At 45.3% G+C, this 22,418-nt stretch overlaps 1 protein-coding gene across 17 annotated transcripts in view; it reads left to right on the top strand.

Moving 5' to 3' along the window:
- The window catches only part of LOC138516732 (alpha-adducin-like), a 1,440,750-nt gene that overhangs the window by 980,751 nt on the left and 437,581 nt on the right, over window positions 1–22,418 (top strand). For all 17 annotated transcript variants that reach the window (XM_069632078.1, XM_069632071.1, XM_069632077.1 and 14 more), the window contains exon 11: window positions 15,386–15,487. In XM_069632078.1, the coding sequence (XP_069488179.1) occupies window positions 15,386–15,487 (102 nt within the window). The remainder of the gene's footprint in view (window positions 1–15,385; window positions 15,488–22,418) is intronic.

Raw genomic sequence — 22,418 nt, 5'->3', positions numbered from 1 at the left:
CCTCCTGACTAGGAGTGTAAAAGACTTTACGCCCTAGCGAACAATAGTGGCTAGTTCAGCTGCCTACTCTTCACAAATAGCTAATAACACTGCGTTACTTGCCAGCTACAATAGTGCGCAATGGTACTCACTGCAGAATCAATTAGATTATCTTCCATAACCTATTAAGTCACAGTTTCTTAAAACTGTTAGAGGGAAAACAGGTGGCTCAAAATATTCAAAAAAACACCCTAGATGCCGCAGACACTGGGGGAAGAAAAGTAGCAGAGCGTACCTTGGTAAAGCGTCACTCCTGGTTGTGAAACTCCAGCTTTAAGCCATGAACATAAGAAACTCCCTGCCCCCTCTTCTCTCCTCCCTCTATCAGTCTGGCTTTAGAGCATCCAGAGGCATGGAAAATGCTCTTCTGAACACCTGTGAAGACCTAAAATCTCTAGCTCTATTTCTGGCCTCATTCTTCTGGATCGCTCTTCTGCTTTCGACACAGTAAAGCACAACATCCCGATCTCTTGTCTCTGTGATACTCTGGGCATCACAGATCTGGACCTGGCGTGGCTTACCTCCTTTCTCTATGACCGTCCTTCCCAGGTGGAACTTGGGTCCTTTCTCTCCTCTATCACTCTCTCTACTTGTGGTGTCCCCCAGGGATCTAACCTACCCCCTTGGTTCTTCAATGTCTACATGGCCCCTCTGGCCCACAGGATCTCTACCTTCACCTCTAACTTTCAGTGTTATGCGGATGACACACCGCTCTCTTTCAGGCTACCCTCAACCTTTTCCTCCTCCTCTTTCATTCCTGACTGACTGTCCACAATTCAGTCTTGCTGTGCTGTGAGTGATCTATGCCTCGGTGCCAGTAAGACAGAGATCGTCCTCATTGGGACCCCTGCTCCCGCTTTCCCAATTTCTCCCTGGCCGGCCTCCCTTCGCCCTGTGCCCTACCTGCTAGTGAGGCAAAAAACCTGTGGGTAATTTTCGACTCCACTCTCACCTTCACTTTTCTCATCTTGGACATCTCCAAAAAGTCCCACTACCAGCTGTACCTCCTCAGAGGTATTCTACCTTTTCTCACTTTCCCCCAAAAGCTCACCGTCTCTAGAGCCCTGGTTCTCTCTAGGCTGGACAAATGCAACAGCCTCTTTCTCGATCTTCCTACTTCTACTCTCCGTCCGCTACAACTCATCCAGAACAGAACCGTAAGACTTATCCTTGGCCTCAAGCCCAGGGACTGCATCTCTCCGTTGCTGAAATCCCTCTACTGGCTCCCTGTGGCTGCTAGAATCAAGTTCAAGACCGTCTGCATAGTCTACAAGACATTCTGGGGCTGGGGCCCGCACTATCTGCAACTCTCTCTTACTAAATGCGCTCCTTGTAGAGCCCTCCACTCGTCGTCCTCCAACTCTTTGCATGTGAGCCATATTTCCAAGCAGAGATTTGGGGGTAGATCTTTATCCTCTGCAGGTGCCTCCCTCTGGAACAGCCTCCCTGCATCTCTCCGCCATGAGCCATAGCTCCTTAAGATCCGGAAACACCTCATGACCTTCCTCTTCTCTTCCTCTGTCTCTTATCTTTTCTCTCCTGTCTCACTCCTCCTTCTCTTCTTGAACTCCGTTCAGTTTTTGCTGACTGGTCACCTGGCTCACCTCCTGACCCTCACAGGTCCCAGGCTCCCCCGCCCGTCTTTGCACTTGCCTCAGGGCCTCTGCACAATGTTCAGCACTACTGGGTTTTGAGCATATGTTCAATGAGATGGGTAAACTCTCTGCACTTAACCCAGGACCCTGCTGGACTGGGTGCACTTGTTTCCCCCCCTCGCACTTCCATCTGTACACTTGCATGACCTGAATTTTCTAGGCTAGTAAGTTCTGTCCTGTCCCCCCCCTTTGTCTCCCCTCCATCGTTTGGTTGCGCCTTAAACACTTCATGCACTTGCACTAGGGGAAATGCCATCGGGCCCTGAATGCTAGTTACTTTTTTGTTATTCGGAAACCTCAAGGCCTAAGAATGACGACTTGCTCCCTTCCTGCCTTGAATCGCTCTGAAGCACTTCACTTGTTTATAAGCGCTGTACAAATAATTACAATTACACCCTAATTAACATGCCAATAGAAGACCCTGTACTGTTTGGTAAAGCAGTTGATGACATGCTTGAAACTGCAAAAAAGGAGCATAAAACCTTGAAAACGTTAGGGTAAATATCCAATAAACCTTACGTTCAACGGAGGGTATTTCATAACAGTCGTTCATTTCAGGGCAAGGGTTATTCAAGGTCCATACAGTCAGGGCTTGGAGCATCAACCTCCCCTTGATTCTCATCTCAAGGTCAGACAACCTCTTTTCAAACCTCCAATCAAAGAGGTTTTAGTCAGGCAAAGTTTGGCACAGAAGTGCAGCTTCAAGAGGCTCCTCTACCCCTCCAATAAATGACACATTTGTTCAGGTCCCCCCCTAGGGGGTCGTATTACACTTTTCACCCACGCATGGGAGGGCATCACATCAGACCAGTGGGTGTTGTCAACAGTAGCCAAAGGATATTGCATCAAACTCCTAGAAACACCTCACCACCATCCGCCAAAGTCAACAAGAATGTAGTAAAACCATTGCTTGATACTACAGGCGGAAATTCAAACTCTTTTACAAAGGGAGCAATAGAGCTGGTTCCACTTCGAGGTAAATTAAGGTATTTATTCAATATACTTCCTAGTACCAAAAAAGGATTTATCTACGCACCCTGTAACCCTGTATTAGACCTGCCTCCTGCAAACATGTACGTCAAACCACAACAATTCAGGATGACAACGCTGCAGGAGCTAATTACACTTCTAAAAAGACTGGATTACATGGCAATGTTGGACATGAAAGATGCATACTGTAAGGGTGTAGAAGTAGGACTTAAACCCTACCTGGCCCTATTACTAAGGGGTGGGGGTCCCCTGCCTCAACCAAATATTAAGGACTTTGTCAGGGTGTCGGTCCAATAGTCCACCATCGTATACCAAAACCTATTTCCTTCCCTTACCCTGTAAATCAAACTAAGTAAAGTGATGATCTTCTTGCTCCAGAAAAATGGCTCCCTTTCTTATGGATGGTAAACCAAGTTCTCTTTCGGGTGATGAAATAAGAAAAGTTCTTCAAAAAGGTCTTGTATTTTCAGTGTTATGGGGGATGACTCCCTCTCCCGCTAACCTTCCTCAGGTTTCTCAGTACTTTTCACAGTGCCAGGAAGAACAACTTCCTTCTCCTGGCCATTACTGTGCAGTTCACAAAGTCAGGGGAAATGACAACCTTCCCCTGATCTTTTTGGGTTTCTTATACTGTCAAGGAAATGACTCCCTTCCCTTGGCTTCTCATACAATGTTCAGACACCAGGGTGAGGCGATTTCCCTCCACTGACCTTTCTCAGGCTTTTCACAATGCCAAGAGAATGACTCGCTTCTCTTGGCTTCTTTCACGGTGTTCATCAACACCAGGGGGAATTACTCCCTTCCTCTAGACTTTTTCAGGCTTTATTTGTGTGTCACATACGACCCACAAGCTTGTGTAGGGCAGACCTGGTGTACTCCCTGCCAGGTACTGTCGTAAGGAAGATGCACCCTGGAGGAAGTCTATTTCCCTTTTTCCCGGGCTTCCCCTATATCGGGTTCACTTTCCTGCCAGGAATAGGCCTTTTCCCAATTCTTCCTCTTTCTACTCTTCGGGGACCCAGACCCCTTTATTTTTCTCCACAAAACTCTTAAATACTTTCTCTTATGGACGCGGGTTCCAGAGTCGCCTGTCTTGTTTGGTTTTGCTGATGGACCTTGGTTCACTCTCCTGCCAAGTGCTCTTCGGTGGCTCAAAAGTGAAACATCGTTCTTTTCCATCTATCAAGTCCCAGACCCTGTGTTGGACTTCCCACCATTTTCTCTGGGCCCCAGCACCTTTCCAACAACCTGCGTACCTCTTTGCGTAGTCAGCGATGGTTACAGGGTCTTCCTTGGTGCCAGCGGTCAGCTGTGAGGCTTTGCAGATCTTCGAGGCACTTCCGTGCTCTACTTCTTGTTTGGTCAGCGTGGCTCTTCCTTCCCATGCTTCCCACTATTCAGGAGTGTCCCTTTCTTGGTTTGCCGAGCTGTCCTTCCTGCCTCTGCGTCCCTGGTCGGCTTTCTTTCACTCTCCTGAACCGTGGTGGCTCTCACGGCTCCTCTAGGGAAGACCCCACTCCTTCTTCCCGAGTTCCTCTTCCTTTCCTATTCTTGTTGGATGAATGAGTAACCGGTAACCACTAGAATGCTCATGATGCTTCACAGGAGTACTCTTCATGGCACTGCACCACCTCTTCGTCCCAGTACCTATCTTGGGAATCTCCTTAGGTAGATTTGTTTCTTCTTTGTCCAGTACTATTTACATTGTTTAGGTAAGTTTCAACTAGGTAATTCCTACTCTCCCTTGTCTCAGTGCTTATCAAGGATGTTATGTTTTCTATTTTATACACATACATGGAAGTGTGGGGTGTAGGGGTGACATGGAGAGGATGGAAGGGCAAGTGAGGCTGTGGTGGAGTTTTGGAATACTGTGTTCTTCCAGGTAGTTGTCCCTCGTCCCATAGGGGGGGGGATCCTTCCCTATGAGATCCACCCCCTGAGTACCACCCCCAGGGGGACTATCAGGTAGCGGCCTCACCTCCCGGGCCTCATGAAAAGGGGCTGCCCCTATGGAAGAACGGAAGACATCGGTGGATTTGTCACAATACTTTCATATTTCAATGTTGCCAACGCACAGGAAATACCAAAGGTTCAAAGTAGGGCCAATGCACTACCAATTCAATCCCTTCGACATAGCGTCAGAGGCAAGGATATTTACAAAAGTGCTCGCAGTGGTTGCAGCCCACCTGTGCAGACAGTCCATTCCAGTGTACCCTTATCTAGACGACTAGCTAATAACAGGACACACCTGAACTGTGTCAATGCAACACTCCAGAAACAATCATCCTGCTATTTCAGTTGTGTTTCTCAATCAGCGAGAAAAAGTCATGTCTTATTCCCAGTCAAGTAAAACAGTTTCTAGGAGCAATAATTCAAACAGAGCACAGTCTAGAATTCCCCTCCAACAAGAGAGTTAGTTCAAAACATGCAATTTCAAGTTCCACAGTTTGTAGCCAGTCATCAGATAACAGTACAAAAGGTCATGCTTCTTCTCGGAATGATGGTTACCTGCATCTATCTTGTGCCACACACATGATTTTGCATGCGTCCAATACAAAGTGTTTGGCGAAACAATGGCCGCAAGCAAGAGGTTTATGGGACTATCTAGTGGTAGTTTTGCAACCTCATTCAATCACTGCAGTGGTGGACAAAAGATAACTTTTTTTAAAGGGCAAGTCCTCTACCAATCCAGCATTAGAAGCCACTCTAATAACAGATACATCATTAGCACACTTTTGCCATCAAACCGCACACGGCATGTGGAGGAAGCAATGTCGAATAAACATATCAACCGTCTGCAGCTGCTAGCAATATTCAAAGCCTTGCAAGCGTTTCAACACCAGCTAGCAAGTAAAACAGTCCTAGTCCTGACAGCCAGCACTACAGCCATATATTACATAAATAAACAGGGCGGGACAGCCTCTCCAGGTCTGTCCAAACTAGCCAAGAACATCTAGAATTGGGCCCTCAATCACAACATGTTTGTCATGTCACAACATGTTTCGGGACAACACAAGTGTATAGCAAGCGTGGTAAGCAGAAACATACTTCCCTCAGAGCACAAATGGCTACTACACGCAGACAGACCTGCTACACAACGTCTTCAAAAACTGGGGCCATCCAGACATAAATCTCTTTGCAACGCAAGAGAACGCACAATGCCAAGACCACCCTTCCAGGTATCCCCCCAGACATGGTACAAGAGGGAACACGCTGTAGATGAATTTGTCAGGGAGATTTGCATACGCTTTTCCGCCAACACCACTTCTAAACGAAAGCCACATATTGCATCAGGAACATTTCAAGGTGATCCTAATAGCGCCAATGTGGCAACATCAGAAATGGTGCTCACACCTGTTGAAAATGTCACTTTGCCCGCCAGTCAAACTACCATGCCCTTGCAACATGCTATCCCATCATCAGGGGACAACACTCCATCCATGTCCACAGACACCGAACTTGGCAGCTTGACTCCTGAAGTCAAAAGGTTTGGACATTTAGACATGCCCCAAAGATGTATGGACATCTTAAAGGAGGCACGTAAACTCAACACAAGGCACTGCTATTTCAACAAGTGGAAACGCTTTGTTTTATGGTGCAAAACATGCAGCATCAAGCCCATTTACTGCTCACCTTCACATATAGTACACTATTTGCTTTATCTTAGCTCCTATAGCGCCTAAAAAGCAAACGATAAATAAATAAATCTTCTGGATTTAGGATTTGTCTTCGACTAGCAGCACTTTCAGCATATACCACCTCTCAAAGTACAGAATCATGGTGGTAGTTTCCAGTAGTTATAAGCTTTATGGAGGGGGTTAAAAGACTATATCCTCCAATTTCAAATCCAACTTCTGTTTGGGCCCTAAATGTCCTCCTAGAACTCATGGGGTCCCTCTTTAAGTCAGTCAACTGCAAGCTCTCTCAGTTCAAGATCTGTATGTTATTATTCACAAGGACAAAGTTTTGTTACGTACACATCCTCATTTCTCTCCTAAATGTATTTCAGAGTTCCATTTCAATCCATAGAACTTCCAGCTTTCTACAAAAATCCACACAATTCAGCAGAGGGAAGTTCCATACACTAGACGTCAGTAGGGCAGTAACATATTACCTAAACAAAACAAAACCATTAAGAAAAACAGATCAGTTCTTTGTTTTGCACGCCACAGGAAAATGGATCGTCAAATGCATCCAAATATGTTATTTTCTGTCCAAAAGGACATTACCATTCACACCCAAAGAACACTCAATACGAGGTCCCGGGGCAACTCTAGCTTTTATTGCAAATGTGCCTTTAGATGCTATTTACAAAGCAGCTACTTGGAGTTCTTTTCACACCTTCACATGTCATTACTACTTAAGATGCACATTCAAAAAGTGATTCATAGGTGGGCCAGGCGGTGTTGCATCTTTTTGCTGCTGTACCTTCTAACAACTCACCACCTTTTTCCAGGCACTGCTCCTTAGTCTATGCAAAGCATGTGATTCTAAGCAGATCCGCAAACCATATACCTGTAATGGTCTTTCTGATGCTTGTATCTGCTTAGATTTACATGCACTCACCCTTCCTCACCTCTTACAGTTGACGGTACATCTTCCTCCTTTTTTCCTTGTCCTTGTGAAGGCATCATGAAGCAAGACACAGACAACAGATTCAAAGTTTCAACAAAAGGTCGTTATTAACTCAAATGTCACAATGGTGTAAGGCCTAACTTGCCCTATACTAAGGTGGCATTTGTATGCCTAAATAAACAAAGGATAGTCTGAGTCAGTAAGTTCAACTTAAGTCTATCTTTGCCCAAAACCTATACTTGCCCTCACAACTAAAGCTAAACAATGGGTAGGGATGTTCAGCAACCAAAATATTAGGTTCAAACTAAAGTTCATAGTTTCTTCTAGCTCCAAGCTAGCTTATTTTTGGCTTCCTTTCCCAAAGTTCAAACAGTTTGAACAAAATGTTCTTGGGTTTCCCTTCCCAAGAACATCCCTTCCCAAGGCCTCCACCCAAGCAAGCAATCTGTGTCCCTGGCTGCTTTCTCTTCCTTCCATGAGACACGAGGACATGTCTCCCTGCTCCACTGCCTGGAACCTGCACATGGATTGTGCTCCAGCCCTCCCTATATGCCTGTGGCTTCCCCACTCACATCCTGTGATTGCCAAGGTATACAGGCATTTATCATGGTGAAATCAGCATAGTTTGAAAAAAAAGAAAAAGGCGTTTATTTTTTTGCCATCCGTGCTTATGAGAATGCATGCTCCCCTCTACAAGCCTCCCTGTTGCCCTTTGAACATCCTGGGTGGCCTGCACATAGGCCTTCAGTTTGGTTTACTTCTGGTGGCCATTCCGCTTGATGATCGTTGTGGAATTTGAAGATGCCTGCCTTTTTCTGCTGTGTTACTGTGTCTCTCCCCGGTGCCCTCCTCCACCCCTTCCTGGACTGTTATTGGTTTACCTTGCATTCATCCTGGCCTATGGGGGACCGGCAGGCTTTAGCCAGCCCCCCCATCTAAGGCCCACAACAAAGGCCCCTGTCTGCTACAAGAACGCTTCACCCTGGTACCTGATCTACCAAGATGTTGCTTCCTCATCTAGTAATCAGGTCTTCCAAATTCTCACCTCCATAACCTCGGGTGAATTCTCTTCTCTGGACACTCTTACCCTCTTTGGACTCTGTTTCCTCTTGATTGTACCTCATGTTTACACCTCTGATTACACTGTGTGTTTGCGCCCACTACTAACCTCAGAATCCGGTTTCCATTCATACTTGGGTGTGTTTCATGCCTGTTTCAAATTTGGTTGTGTTTCATGCATTTGGCATGTTTCAAATTTGAGTGTGTTTCGTGCAAACTTGCGGTGCCATTAAGTGTCCCCCCTGCGCTCTCTTTGCGTGTCCTCTCCCTCTTGCTTCTTCTTCACCACATCCATTGTCTCACTGTCCTCTCCCCCTTTACTCTTTGCACTTACTCTATCTGAAATGTCATCTGACCTAGTACCATAGTAGCTTGTTTGTTTCCATCCCCTCTCCCTCTGCTTCATTTGTCTTTCCCTCCCTCTCCAGCACTTTCTGAAATGTCGTCAGGATTAGTACGAAAGTTGCTTGTTTTTTTCTTCTCCTTCTCCCTCTGCCCCCACCACCTCTTGTTAAATTCCGACACTACCTCAATTGTCATCAGGCCTACTAAGGCATCAGCTTGACTGTCTCATTCTCCTTCCCACTCCCCCCCCCCTCCTTATTATCGTCTAAAGCACTTGCACTATCAGAAATGTCGCCAGGCAGAGTATGATAGTTAACTTCTCATTCTTAATGTATCAAGGACTTGCAAGAATGTCGCTGTATTCTCCCATATTCCATCCCTGCCTTGAAACGCTTTGAAACACATTCTGTATAGGCGCTATATAAATAATCAGTCAATCAATCAAGTTCAACACAGTTCCACAAGATGGTCTCGGGGGTTCACTTCCCCAAATTCAACACAGTTCCACAAGATGGTCTTGGGGTTCCCTTCCCCAATTTCTACACAGTTCCATAAGATGGTATCGGGTTCCCTTCTCCAAGTACAACACAGTTCCACAAGATGGTCTCAGGGTTTCCTTCCCCCAAGTTTAACACAGTTCTACCAGGCTTCCATTTCAGTTAAATCCACTTATTTGGTTTGCCTTTCATTTCCATCACTTGCTTCCATCAACTTTCAGGCCGACCAGCCTCAACCTCTTGGTTCGCTCCAAGAAAACATTCCTTGGTCTAGCCGCAGTTGTCAGACCACCCGAGCCACCCACCACAGGTCGCGCAACCGACAACCCTTTGCCCTTTACAACAGTTCATACTTTCTGATAGGACATCCTTGACAACACAGGTTTCCTATCTGTATCTGTGTTATAAGGCCACTTATTCTTCTCATGAACTTTAATGGCCTCTTACCCTTATCAACATGCAACTCTTACACACTTTGCTTTGTGGTATTTCTTCTGGTTACCACCTTGCTTCCACACTATCCAATAGTATTTTGCTTTGCGCACTATTCACTTTGTTTGCAAATGCTGTTTCTTTAACGTGGTCTTGTTCACAAATGATCTTTGCTTTCTGTTTCATTCATACATTATTCTCATATCATTCGGCATTCAAACGTGTCACCTTGTTCGGTTTTCAAAAGTTCATCTTTGGTCTTCCGACACATTAATTGTTATTCAAAACGTATCTTGTGCTTGGTAAGTTGTTCAGTATTCAATAATTTACTTACCCGGTCTCCAGGCCCGTTTTTCTTGTATTCCAGTTTGCTCCATCTTCGTCGTCACCCACAGCATGCCCCTGGAGTGCCCCGGCCTGAGTGAACCTTCCCCATCACTCACTGGTGTCTTATCGCTCCTGCGGGTGCACTGATCTCTTTTGCGGGTTCTTGCTCGCTCCTCGTTCACTCCCAAGGGACTCTGGTGAGCAGCGCTCGCTCTCTCCGGTATGACCTGCAGCGGTCGGTGGCATCTGTGTTCCCCACTACCAACGGGGGAACACCCGGCAATGGGCTTTGCTCAGCTCCAGACCATCTCGCGGCACACAGTGGCCTTGGCGTCTTTCTGGCTTTCCTTCTCACTGCATCCTTTTCACCGGCCCATATGCTGCTTGCTCTGCCTTGGATGGTTGCACTCTGCAGCCCAGGTGCTCTCCCTATCTGCTGTCTCTGCCTCCCTTTATGCACCTGCAACCATTTAAGAGGTTGCAGGTGTGAACACTGTTTTACTTTACTGACCGTAGTTATTGGGGCATGCCAGACCTTCACAGTACTTATCAGGCCTATTCCTCTCTGTTAGTGTTTACTGCTCTTTCCTCGTCCCAGTACTGTAATGATTTACTTGAGGAAAAATGAGGGGAGATGATCTACAACATCCCACAAAGTCAGTGCTAGGGTAAAGGAGATTCTGATCAGAAAGCGGGAAACCATGTCTTGCCTGCGGATATCCTCTCACCAGTCCCCAAAGACCTTCCACCCAGGTGATCCTCCCTCATATCTCCACGCCCAGGGTCAGGATGCAAAATCGATGGCCTTTCCCTGGCCACCTGAGCAGAAGATCCAAGGGGAGTAAGTGTGAGGATACCCTCAGGTTCTCACATTACACATACATTTCATTCTCCCTCATGTCAGAAATAAAACGGGACCTTGACTAGTGTAGGACCATGGGTACAAACATGTCCAACTGGGGATAGTATTACAAACTTGCCAGTTCGACGTCCCTTTTCGAACTTCGAAAACAAGTCATGCAATACTCTGCACCTACCACTAGATGACGGCCTATGCAAAATCCCAAGCCGATACAAGCGCCAGAAAGATGATTCCAAGTATGTAATGTATGATTGATATATACACTTATACACATCTCTCTCTTATTGCATTACACAATTTTCTGGTCAATGCAGACTTAAGGTTCTGCTGTCCCTGTGTGGTACTTAATGCACATTAACTCAGACACAGTTTACATGTTTTAAAATACTAAGATGGTGGGCTGACGCAGTACAGAAAAACAGCAATAATATATTTATCACAAATTGTCTATTAATGTAACAGATGTCAGAGTAATACGGTCTTTGACCTGGAGCCACCGTGCTTCACGTCTGGCGTGGGATATATGGTCTCTTCTAGGGATGCTCATGGCGGCTCTGAGGGCATTGTTTTGTGTGGTTTGCAGTCTGTGAATGTTTTTGGTGGAGGTGCCAGCTAGAAGGGCGTTGCAATAATCGAGTTTGGCTCCTATAGTTGCTTTAGCTATGGCCAAGCGGTTGGGGGTGGATAAGTAGGGTTTGATGGCATTGATGAGTTTGGTGCTGAACGCTGATTCAGAGGCTATGGCGCTGACTTGTTTGTTCATCGATAGATTTGCATCAATGCGAACACCTACAGTCTTGACAGAGGATGATACGGAGATGGTTGAGCTGTCTATGTTGAAGTTGTTGTATTGGGGGCTTAGTTTCGATAATGTGTTTGTCTGGCCCAGGATGAGAATTTCAGTCTTCTCCCCGTTAAGACAGAGGCCATTGATTGCCATCCAAGCTTGGATAGTGGCATAGATGTTGTGAAGGGCCGTGGCGTCTTGGTGATAGAGTCCAGATAGGGGTCAAAGTACTTGAGTGTCGTCTGCATAGTTTGTATATGCAACACCCATGGAGTCAAGTAGGTCGAAGAGGGGTTTTGTGAAGAGGTTATAGAGGGTGGGGGCTATACAAGATCCTTGGGGACACCGCAGTTTATAGTGGTAGGCTCTGCGTTAGCTGTGTCGGAGCAGACCTTCATGGCTCTTCCTTCAAGGAAGGAAGTGATCCAGGATGCTGCTTGATTAGAGAAATGGGCTGCATGGGTGAGGTGGTTGGTGTTTAGTGATCTACCAGGTCAAAAGCAGCTGATAGATTGAGGAGAAGGAGCAAGGCAGGTTTGCCTTCGTCCATGATCTGTGAGATTTGATTTTTTCGGTCTAATAAGGCAAATTCTGTTCCATGCCCGACACGGAAGCCAGATTGTCTTTTGCCTAGTATGGAGTAAGCTTCTATGTATGATTGGATCAGGATGTGAGCTGCTTTGTACAGGATTTTTAGGAGGAACGGGACTGTCGTTATCGGTCTGTAGTTGTTGAGTTGTGCTGGGTCAAGTGTGGCCTTTTTTTTTAGAAGTGGCCGCACCCAGGCTTCCTTAAGATTGTTTGGGACAGTTCCTGTCTGGAAAGATGCATTAATGAAGGCAGTAATCAGGGGTGCTAGGTCATTGGCGCATTCATTGATGATTTTGGGAGGGCAAATGTCTGCTTTGCAGAGGGATGGTTTGAGGTTTTTGATGAGATTAAGGACCTCAGGTTCAGTGACGTTTCTGAAGGAGAATTGAGCGTGATTGAGATTACTACGCTTGTCTTGTGTAGGACGGTTGGTTTTTTGGTTTGGGAGGGCTTTGCAGTGGTTTTGGATTTTGTTCTGGAGGAGTTTTATTTTGTTGAGCATGGCTGACTGAATGCTGGCGCACCAGGCTTTGTCTTTAGTTATCTCATCAGCGGTAGCCGGAGGAGTGACAAATTCATTAAAGATTGCGAATAGTTCTTTAGCTTGGGAGTTGGCCTTTGAGATCCTATCATTGAAGGAGTTGGATTTTGCTGCTAAAATGGCTTTTTTTTATTGGTAGATCACTCGTATCCGTTTGCCAGTTTTTAAGCGACTGGCGCTTTTGAGCTCGGAGGGTTTGGAGTTCTTCCGAGAACCAAGAGTTGCAGTGAAATTCTTTTTTTTCCTTCTTGCCTTCATGTGGGGCTATAGAGTTTATGGCATTGGTGAGAGTATCATTGAAGATAGCTGATAGTATATTTGGGTCCTGAGAGAAAGGTGGTGCTAGGCAGGGGCTTTTAAGGTGGGGACGCAAGTTGTCTGCGTTGAGTTTTTTAGAACTTCTTATTGTGGCAGGTGGTGCGTGGGTGAGAGTCTTAGGTTTAGGGTTGGTGGGGATGAGGAATTCGATGCATGTGTGGTCCGTCCAAGGAAGGGCGGTGTTTGAGGTAATGTTGGATGCACATTTGTGATCCATGACCCAGTCAAGGGTGCGGCCTTTGGAGTGAGTAGAGGTGAGGACTCTTTGGGAGAAACCTAAGTTTGCGAGTTCTTTATCTAGGGTTGCGGCGGATTTATCCTTAGGATCATTGTATCCTAAATTTACCATTCTCTAATTACTTTTAACCTTGTTTCAAGCAATTCTCCAAACTGTGTTCTGTACAAGCTTTCCGGGTTAGAAAGTGTTGTTTGTTGCTTGAATGAAGCATCATAGCAAAAGTAGTAATCTTATTTAATTTGAAAAAACCAATAGCTTGTGGTATCAGACTTGGCATGAATCCAAAATGGCAAGCAACAAAGTATTAAGGCATGCATGCCCTTTTGGTGAGAGAAAGGCAAAGGACGGCTTACAGTGAATGCGCTTTCAATTACAATCCTTTGTTGGGATCGTCCAAAGGAGATGCATACTGACCCAAAGTGTGCAGCACTCCTGAAATGTAACGCATTCATCAGACATAATCTGAAGTTCTCTATTGGGTTTCTAAATAGGTTCCGCATGTTTTAACATCCACACAAGGCCATAGCCATTTTAATATGCCCCACTAATAATCTCAAGCTAAATTCTGTCTATCCTCTACAATTGCTAACTCCTTGCCATGCAAATGGCTTGTTCACCAGTTTTTTCATCTTCAAAATGTACAAATAGCATACAGGACATGATGGCAAATGAGATAGCATGTCAGGATGATCACCCCCTTGGGTCCCATACACATACGTTGCACAAGCCACAGGATATTATCTTCATTTGTGAATGCATTCACAGGAAATATTTTTGATGCTCCCTTATAAAGTGAAGATTTTCTACCGTTCTTCTGTAAGTGATTGCTAAAAAGATGGGAAAAGTGTATTTTGAAGGGCAATGTATTGTTCTGAAATGTATGCAATTTGAAGGTTTTGTGACCTTATTCAAGGCTTGTCTTCCATTAAACATGTTAATGTTTGACTGTAAAAATTATCTTTAATGAAAGTCTGGAGTGGTAAATTGTATCTCGGAAGATTAGAATCAGTGAGTATACCATAGCTCCATGTTCATTCCATTTTTTCCTTTTACAGTTGCAAAACATACTTTAATTCTTTTGCTTATTAAGGTTTGCCAAGTGTTGGCTATATTGTATTCTGTAAATGCCAGGAAAAGCACAACAGCATTGCTTCCTGCAGCAGGCTTGTTTTTATGCTCAGTGTATCTTTTTCACTGATTGGTTCATATTTGTGAACTGGCAATTAAAGTTGGCAGAATTTTCTAACATTGAAGGGAAATATGCTGAGTTGAGGTTTCCCCATGATGCACTGACTGTATAAAACAAACTATACAGAAGATGTCATGAAGCGCTTAAAGTTTCTGTTCTGGGATATTTTTGTAACCCTCACAACTGTAAGTTATATAAAATATTCGACATCACCAAACGTCTGCTAGGTTGCTGTTTGACCATTGTTGCCGCAATTTCCCCATGAAGATAAAATCCCTTGCACCATTATGCATTAATGTCCATGGCTATGGCTGGCCTGAAAAGCACATGGCTGTCATTTTCCTGTGGTAATTCACAGTAGTGTATATACAGTGTTCCTGCAGCTGTACAAAACCTGGAGCAGCAATGCTGAATTTGGCCCATTGACTCCATGAAAATGATGCATTACGAAGCTGTACTGTTTATTTTAACACAAACTTTGGTGATGCCCACTCCTGCCTCACAGTACAGAGTTCATCCATTACACATGATTAGTCCCATCACATTGCTTTCCATTGTCTTGGTATCTTATGCTTTCAAATGGCTTTAATGTTTGGAGCAGTGAATCAATGATTTTTCATAGTTTATAAATAACATGATGAAAATTACTATTGGCCATATTAAAGGTGCATTTTATTAAGATGATTCAAGTACGTTTAGTTCATCTAATCACATTGGATTTCTCGCATATCAAAAGCATGATTATTTCTAAAGTTTAATTTACAACATTGATACATATGAATCAACTGGAAGTTTGCATAGATCTAAATACATGTTTAATCATTGGTTCAGTCCTTTATCTGTTGATTTATGTCCAATGCATGATCAATTCTGATGTATCTTTTAAATGAAGTCTTATTTTGAGGTTTGGTTGACGTTCCACCTTTTCTTAATATTACAGTGGACTAAAGAGGATGGACCTAGAACTGCCACCTCTGCCGTCCCTAACCTATTTGTTCCATTGAACACCAATCCGAAGGAGGTCCAGGAAATGAGGAACAAGGTGAGTATTTTTTTAATGTCCATTTTCTATTACATATGTACTTGACAGAGTGAAGTTTCTTTAGTTAATAAATGTGTATCCGAGTTGTTTCAAATACTCTTAGTCTCTTTCACAATGCAATATTTACTGCTTTGGTTTCAAGACTGACAGTATTGCGGTAAAGGATATATTTTCCTTGATGTTCCCGTAAAGTGTGAAAATAGTACCAAGAATGTTAACAAAATTAAACTCTTACATTACAATCTTTAGTTGTCTTAGGTGAGCGTCTTCAGTAAAGCTGACTGAGCTATAAAGAATTTGAGACACTGGATTTTCTTTATATAGCTTGTGGTAGTACAGTGTAGGGGTGCTCGAACTTCCCAAAATTTGCACCAAGTCTAGTTTTTCTATGTGGGTTTGATCTGCCCCGTGGGGTGTCCCAAGGCTCAAACCTAGTCACGTGTCTCAAGGCAGAGATGATGCCAGCTGTCCAAATGCAAAGTACAAGACTCAAGAGGGGAACCTGACGAGTAAGTCAAGTGCCTTTATTTTTATTTTAAAAAATGTGTTTTCATCAAGAAAAAGAAATAAAGAAACGCAATACACATAACCAACATTGCTTGACATAATAACACATATGAGCAGATTAAAATTGAAATAAAAATTGTTGGGCATACTACCAAGAGTCGATCTAGCATCCCAATCCCACATTATCCGACAGCAGTACTAGTCCCCCGGACATCCACTACCCACCCCCCTCCTCCCACTTTCCCAAGACATTAAAAAACTTTGCTGGACATCCTCTTGTATTGTAACCCTTTGTTCCAAAGCCATACATCTGTCCATCTCGGCTAACCAGCAAGACATCCGGGTTGGTCCGGGGACCCCGACAGCGAGGCAATAACTGAGTAGTTCCAAGGCAACCGCCACAAATATCTTCTAGTACTTAGTGAGCCCCTCCCGATATCCGAGATAGAACACATTTCGGGTCTCTAGGAACCTCCAAGTTCAGTATATTTGACAATTTACTTATACATTTCCCCCACACTAATTGGGCCTGAGGACAGTCCCACAGGGTGTGATAAAAAGTACTCCCAGACCTTCCACACAATAGCAGCACTCTGTCCACCCATCCCCCTTGCATAGCTTGGTACGGGAATAATAGACCCTATGAAGGATCTTTTACTGTATAAGGCGAAAGCCTGGCAGACATACCGACCTCTCGTGGGAACATCAGTGCCTCCGCCCCTTCCTCAGATTACATGGGGCCTACATCCCTCTCCCACCTGCCCCTTAGACGGGACAATTCCTGGGCCCCATAAGCAGAAATTACTTGGTACATCGTGTACGTGACCTTCGTCTCAGTTCGGGCTGGTAATAGATTTGCCTCCAGTGGGGAGCAGTATGTGACTTCACTCAGAACAGGAAACTATGATCTTAATGCATGCAACAATTGTATGAACTGAAAGTACCCCAAGGGCAAACTTGTCCTGCAGAGATTCGAAGGGGAGGGTAACGTCCCCCATGTGTCAGATCCCATGGCTCTCCCAGCTCCTGAAGTGGCCCCTCCTGAGGAGCTCGGGGAGATGTGCATTAGTCATTAGGGGTTGTTTTAGCGTTGCCCCCCCCCAGTCAATATGCGTGTGCTCCTCAGCCCATACCTGCTTCACATATTGTGTCATTGACGGGACCCCCCACCCCTGTCCCCTTATCTTTCCAAGTTCCTGGACCGGAGTCCTTCACCAAGCCCCCATCCAGCCCTTTTACGCTGAAATATGAGGCGACCCAGGGTCTTCGTGTAGCAAGTCGTTAATGACACACAACTGCGCTGATTGTTGCAGGCTAGGTAAGCCAGTCCCCCTCCCAGACTGCCCGCTGGAGATCTTAAGGGCAATGCGAGCCTGCCCGCCCCCCACAGAAGCTAGGCACGAATATCATTTTGAACAGGGCCGCCTTGCCCACCAAACTCAATGGGAGGGACTGCCAATGCAAGACAACCAGTTTAAATGTATATATTATCGGGTGCATATTTAGGTCGAGAAACTGTGAGAGGTGTTTGCCCAGTTGAATTTGCAGATACTGGAAGCCAGTCTATGAACAATAGGGGCTTTCCCGTGGGAGCGCCGCATCCACGCCCTGTATGGGGAAGAAGACCCGTTTCTGCCAGTTGATTTTAAGGCCGCTGACTCCCTGGAAATCACTCAATGTTTTTGTCACTATGTGACAGGATATTGGTGGGTTGCCCATATAAATCAATAGGTCATCTGCGTATTGAGATTTCTCCACCTCGAAGCCCTCCCATTCTGTTCTCTCCCAGAGCACAACAGCGAGCGGGTCCACCGCTAAGGTGACGAGCAAAGAGGAAAGGGGACAGCACCGTCTCGCTCCCCGCACAAGGGGATATGTCCCGGAGCGTAATCTGTTAACCCATACTTCAGCCACGGGTGACTTATCTAGTAGGCACACTCCTCCCAGAAGGGTTCCCCAAAATCCATACTTGCCATCGTTCCCCATCGTGTATCGAGCCAAATGCCTTTTTAAAATCCACTGATAGCAGGACCATCAGACTCGGTATACTGGAGGCCCGCCCAAAGCCAGTTGTACCCTGCATAGGTTAATGTGGGTAGACTTAAATGTCAGAAACCCACACTGATGCCAGTGGATTAGGCACTCTGACCTACAGCAGGCGATTTGCCTGGACTCTTGCTAGGATTTTCGCTTCTCCGTTATTAAGCAAGATTGGTCTGTAAGAAGCACAACATTTCGGTGCCTTCGCGGGCTTAGAAAGAACCACGATACTCGCCTTCCTCAGATCCTTGGGTAGTATACCATCGCGCCTGCGCTGTAGGAATAACTGATGGAGCGGCCCAACCACTGCTTCTCCCTTTCTCTTCCAGACTTCCACTGGGAAGCCGTTCAGACCTAGGGACTTCCCAGACTGTAGATGGGAGATGGCTGCTGCTGTTTCCTCCTCCGAGATGTCTGCTTCCAACCCCTCCTACTGCCGAGCTGTCAACCGTGGTAGAACCACTGGTTCCGCCACCCCGGGCCTGTCCTCCCTTGATTGGTTAGATGGGGCGCTGTATAGGGACTCGTAATACCCCACAAATGCCTGCACAATGTCAACGTCCTCCGTTAAAGCCTCACCCGTAGCACCCTGCCCCTTTCCCTTTGCTCCAGGCATGCGAGCATGGCCTCTGTCTTATCTTTTGCTTCGTGAATCTGGCTACACTTGAGCCAGTGTGCCTGCTTTGCATTATCTAGTGCCACATTTTGGAGCATTTCCTGGGCTGTCTGCAATTTGCGCTATGCCTCCAGGGACCCCGAAGCATCGTTCCCCATCGTGTATGATCTGCCTCTCCCCTCTACAAGGCCACCTCTGCCTCCTCCATTGCCTTCACATTTTTCTGCTGAGCCGCGACCTGTGAGATCACCTCCCCCAGAGAAACGTTTTATACCCTTCCCAAATAGTGCCAGAACTGTCCACCGATCCCTCATTAACCAGGAAATATCCTGTGTGGTGAGCGCTAATGCCTCCGTTAACTCTGGGAAACCCATTTAGTAGGAGTTCAGTCGCCAAGTGGGTGCGGGAACCTCATACTCGCTCTTAAGTGAAATTAGAAGCTGGGAGTGGTCTAAAATCCTATCACTCAGCAGGATAAAAAGATAGTCCAGAAATGGAAGAGTGAACCCCAGTGAAAAAGGAGTACCAGGCTTCCCCAGCATGCAAGCATCTCCAGATATCCAACCAGCCCATTGCCCCAGCAAAGTAGCCCAGTTTAGTGGGTGGTTCCGGATTCCTACTGCCCACGTGAGACCTATCCCAGCCAGTGTCCATGCCATCATTGAAGTCCCCACCAAGGACCCATTTGTCCACCTCACATCGCACACTACCCGATGACCTCTTGTGAGCTATTAACAGTGAAACTCCATCTTTCCTCCTCGAGGACCTTATCTATGCACCTTGTCTATAGACCCCCCCGGTCTTATAGCCGCCTTCGATGAAGAGATCACTCTAATTGCAGCCAATACTAAACCATCTTCGCAAATCCTCCTATTAGGTGATTTTAACCTTGGTTTTAATTACCCGACTGACCCGTCTGCACTCCTCTTAGCCAATTCCTTGTCAGAACTAGGCTTCGCCCAGAGGGTCCTTATACCTACTCATGACAAAGGGAGAATGATTGACTGGATAGCAGACTATAACTGTACAGCTAACATTGCTTTTGAACCTATATCTTGGTTGGACCACTTCGTACTAACATTCGTCCTGCAAGACTAAACCCCTCCCCTACTTTTTTTTAATTTTATTTTTATTTGTATTTGGTTAAAACAACCTTTTACAAAAACAAGTGTCAGTGGATACATTCTTAAAACAGACTCAACTAAATACATTCTTTAAACAGACAAAGAGATGAAAGACAAAATGAAAAAAACAACAGAGCTAGTAGAGCTATATAATAAGACTATAACTTATTCCTTAGATTCAATAGCACCCCTCAGAATACGTAAAAGCAAACCCTCGGCTCACCTGAATTCCTGGTTCACCCCTAGAGAATTACAGAAAGGAAAAAGGAAACCTGAAACAACCAAGTGAAACGACCCGTCGACCACAAACAAAAACACGGTCCTAAAAATCACAGCCAATTACAAATAAGAAATAATTACAGCCAGACGAAATTCCTATAACGAATGGATCGAAAAAGCCTCCTCTAGTACCAGACAATTGTTCACCCTTCTTAGGGAACTTGAGGCACCCACTCCCCCTTCAGACGATTGCATCAAAGACCATAGCTGGTGTACCAAAATTCAAGATGCCTTAGCCGACAAAATTACAATGCTCCAAAAGAAAATTTCTGATAAAAAACTACTCCTCCTGCCTCAAGGCAATATCAAGAAACAAAACCCTAACCCTTCCAACCTGTCTCATCAATTTAAATTTACTCCAGTCTCTACCTAAGAAGTAACTAAAATCATAGCCTCCCGCAAACCTTCAAGCTGCCAAGGGGACGCATGCCCAGCCTCTATCATAATAGATGCAGCGAGTATACTTGTCCCGTTTATCACTTCCCTGATCAGTGCCTCATTCCGTACCTGCAATGTACCCACAAATCTAAAAAAAACTCTGAGGTACGCCCTCTTCTGAAAAAAAAATAACGCTTTAGACCCTGGTGTACCTACTAACTTTAGACCAATAACCACAGGCTCTTTTTTGTTAAAGATTTTGGATAAAGCAGCCTATAATCTAATACAAAACTTTCTTGAATCTAATAAGCTTCTCAGTCAGTCAGGCTTCAGGCGCCATCATGGCACAGAAACAGCCCCGATTGACTTAAAAATACAGATTGACGACCTAAAGGACAAGGTAGTTCAGCCCTCCTGCTCTTATTGGATCTGTCGGCTGCCTTTGACTTGGTTGACCACAAGATTCTGTGCAAACATCTCTCCTCAACTGCCCACTTTTATTCTGAAGCTACAGCATGGATCAACTCATTCTTAAACAGTTCCATGAGAGTTTTTTTCCACATCAGCAGCAGCAGACCCTACCCCGATTTCATGCAGAGTCCCACAAGACTCATGCGTCTTGCCCACCATGTATAATGCCTTCACAAAACCATTAGACGATTTGAACGACCTGGGTGTCACCTACACAAACTACGCAGATGACACCCAGATCCTTAGACCCTTGACAGGTGACTACGACAACAATCTAGCCCTTGTCAACAGAATATATCATCATTCAGGCGTGGATGGCCACACATGGACTCTGCCTGAATGATGAGAAAACTGAACTGCTCCTTCTAGGCACACCCCTCCAACATGAATAAATTGGGCGACCTGTACCGGTCCTTCAACATTGACGGACATGCCACCAAGGTCGCCAAAGAAGTAAAAACACTAGGCTTCTACCTAGACCCATCCCTCAACATGTGCAAACAAGTCAGCGCAACAGCTTCGGCGACAGCCTACACTTGTGAGCTCATTCGTTCCTGTAGACCTTTCCTTTCCATTAAGACTTGCATTACGCTAGCCAGAGCCCTAGTACTATCTACACTCTATCTGGGGGCTAACAAACAGATCATTAAGAAACTTCAAATTCTACAGAACAATGCCCTGGGAACAGCACTGAGCCTTCCACGCAGACAACATGTATCCTCGATTAGACGAGAGAATAACTGTCTCTCTGTCAAGGAACGGATCCACCTTAAAACCACTTGATTAACGCACAAATGCCTCATTGCAACTCTGCAGTGCCTCATGACTAAATTCCACAAAACCCATCATGCCTGACTAACGAGATCCTCCAACACAGGGTGTCTACAAGTACGCAAGTACAGAATTTAAAAAGCAGGTGACGGCAGCATTCCAGTCTTGGCTGCCCACCTTTGGAATACTCTCCCTAGGACTCTTCGAGCTGACCTACCATTCTACAAATTTAGGAAAGAGGTAAAAAACTGGATCATCACCAATGATGCACCCTGCTAAACAGTCTTACCCAATTGGGAACAATATTGTGATCCTATGTAAATAATAGTAAATCTTATCGCTTACTTGTACCATAGCTTCCTGCCTACTGTTACTGTCTATCCATTTGTGCTGCCTTTTGTATAAAATATTCTGTATATATGTACCTTTTGTGTAACTAAGAAATTGCATTTTCTTGTATTGTGCCCAGATACCCCAGGTTGAGGCACGCATTTTGAATAATAAACAAATACAAATACCCAAGGCAATAACTTCTGAAGGTCACTGAGCAGGTCCTGTGTGAGGGGCGCGGGGGCATAGATCGCCACAATTTCCCAAGTGGCACCCCAAAGTTCCCCGCTAATCAAAACAAATCTTCCCAGGGGGTCTGTTCGCACCTCAGCAACCAACAATGTCTACTGTTTATTAAAATCACGGTACCCTTTGCCCCTCTGGGGAAGCCTCCATGGAAGGCCATTCTATAGTT

This window comes from Ambystoma mexicanum, chromosome 6q (assembly GCF_040938575.1).
Source record: "Ambystoma mexicanum isolate Mex_15411 chromosome 6q, UKY_AmexF1_1, whole genome shotgun sequence".
NCBI lineage: Eukaryota > Metazoa > Chordata > Amphibia > Caudata > Ambystomatidae > Ambystoma > Ambystoma mexicanum.
This window is presented reverse-complemented; position numbering and strand designations above follow the sequence as displayed.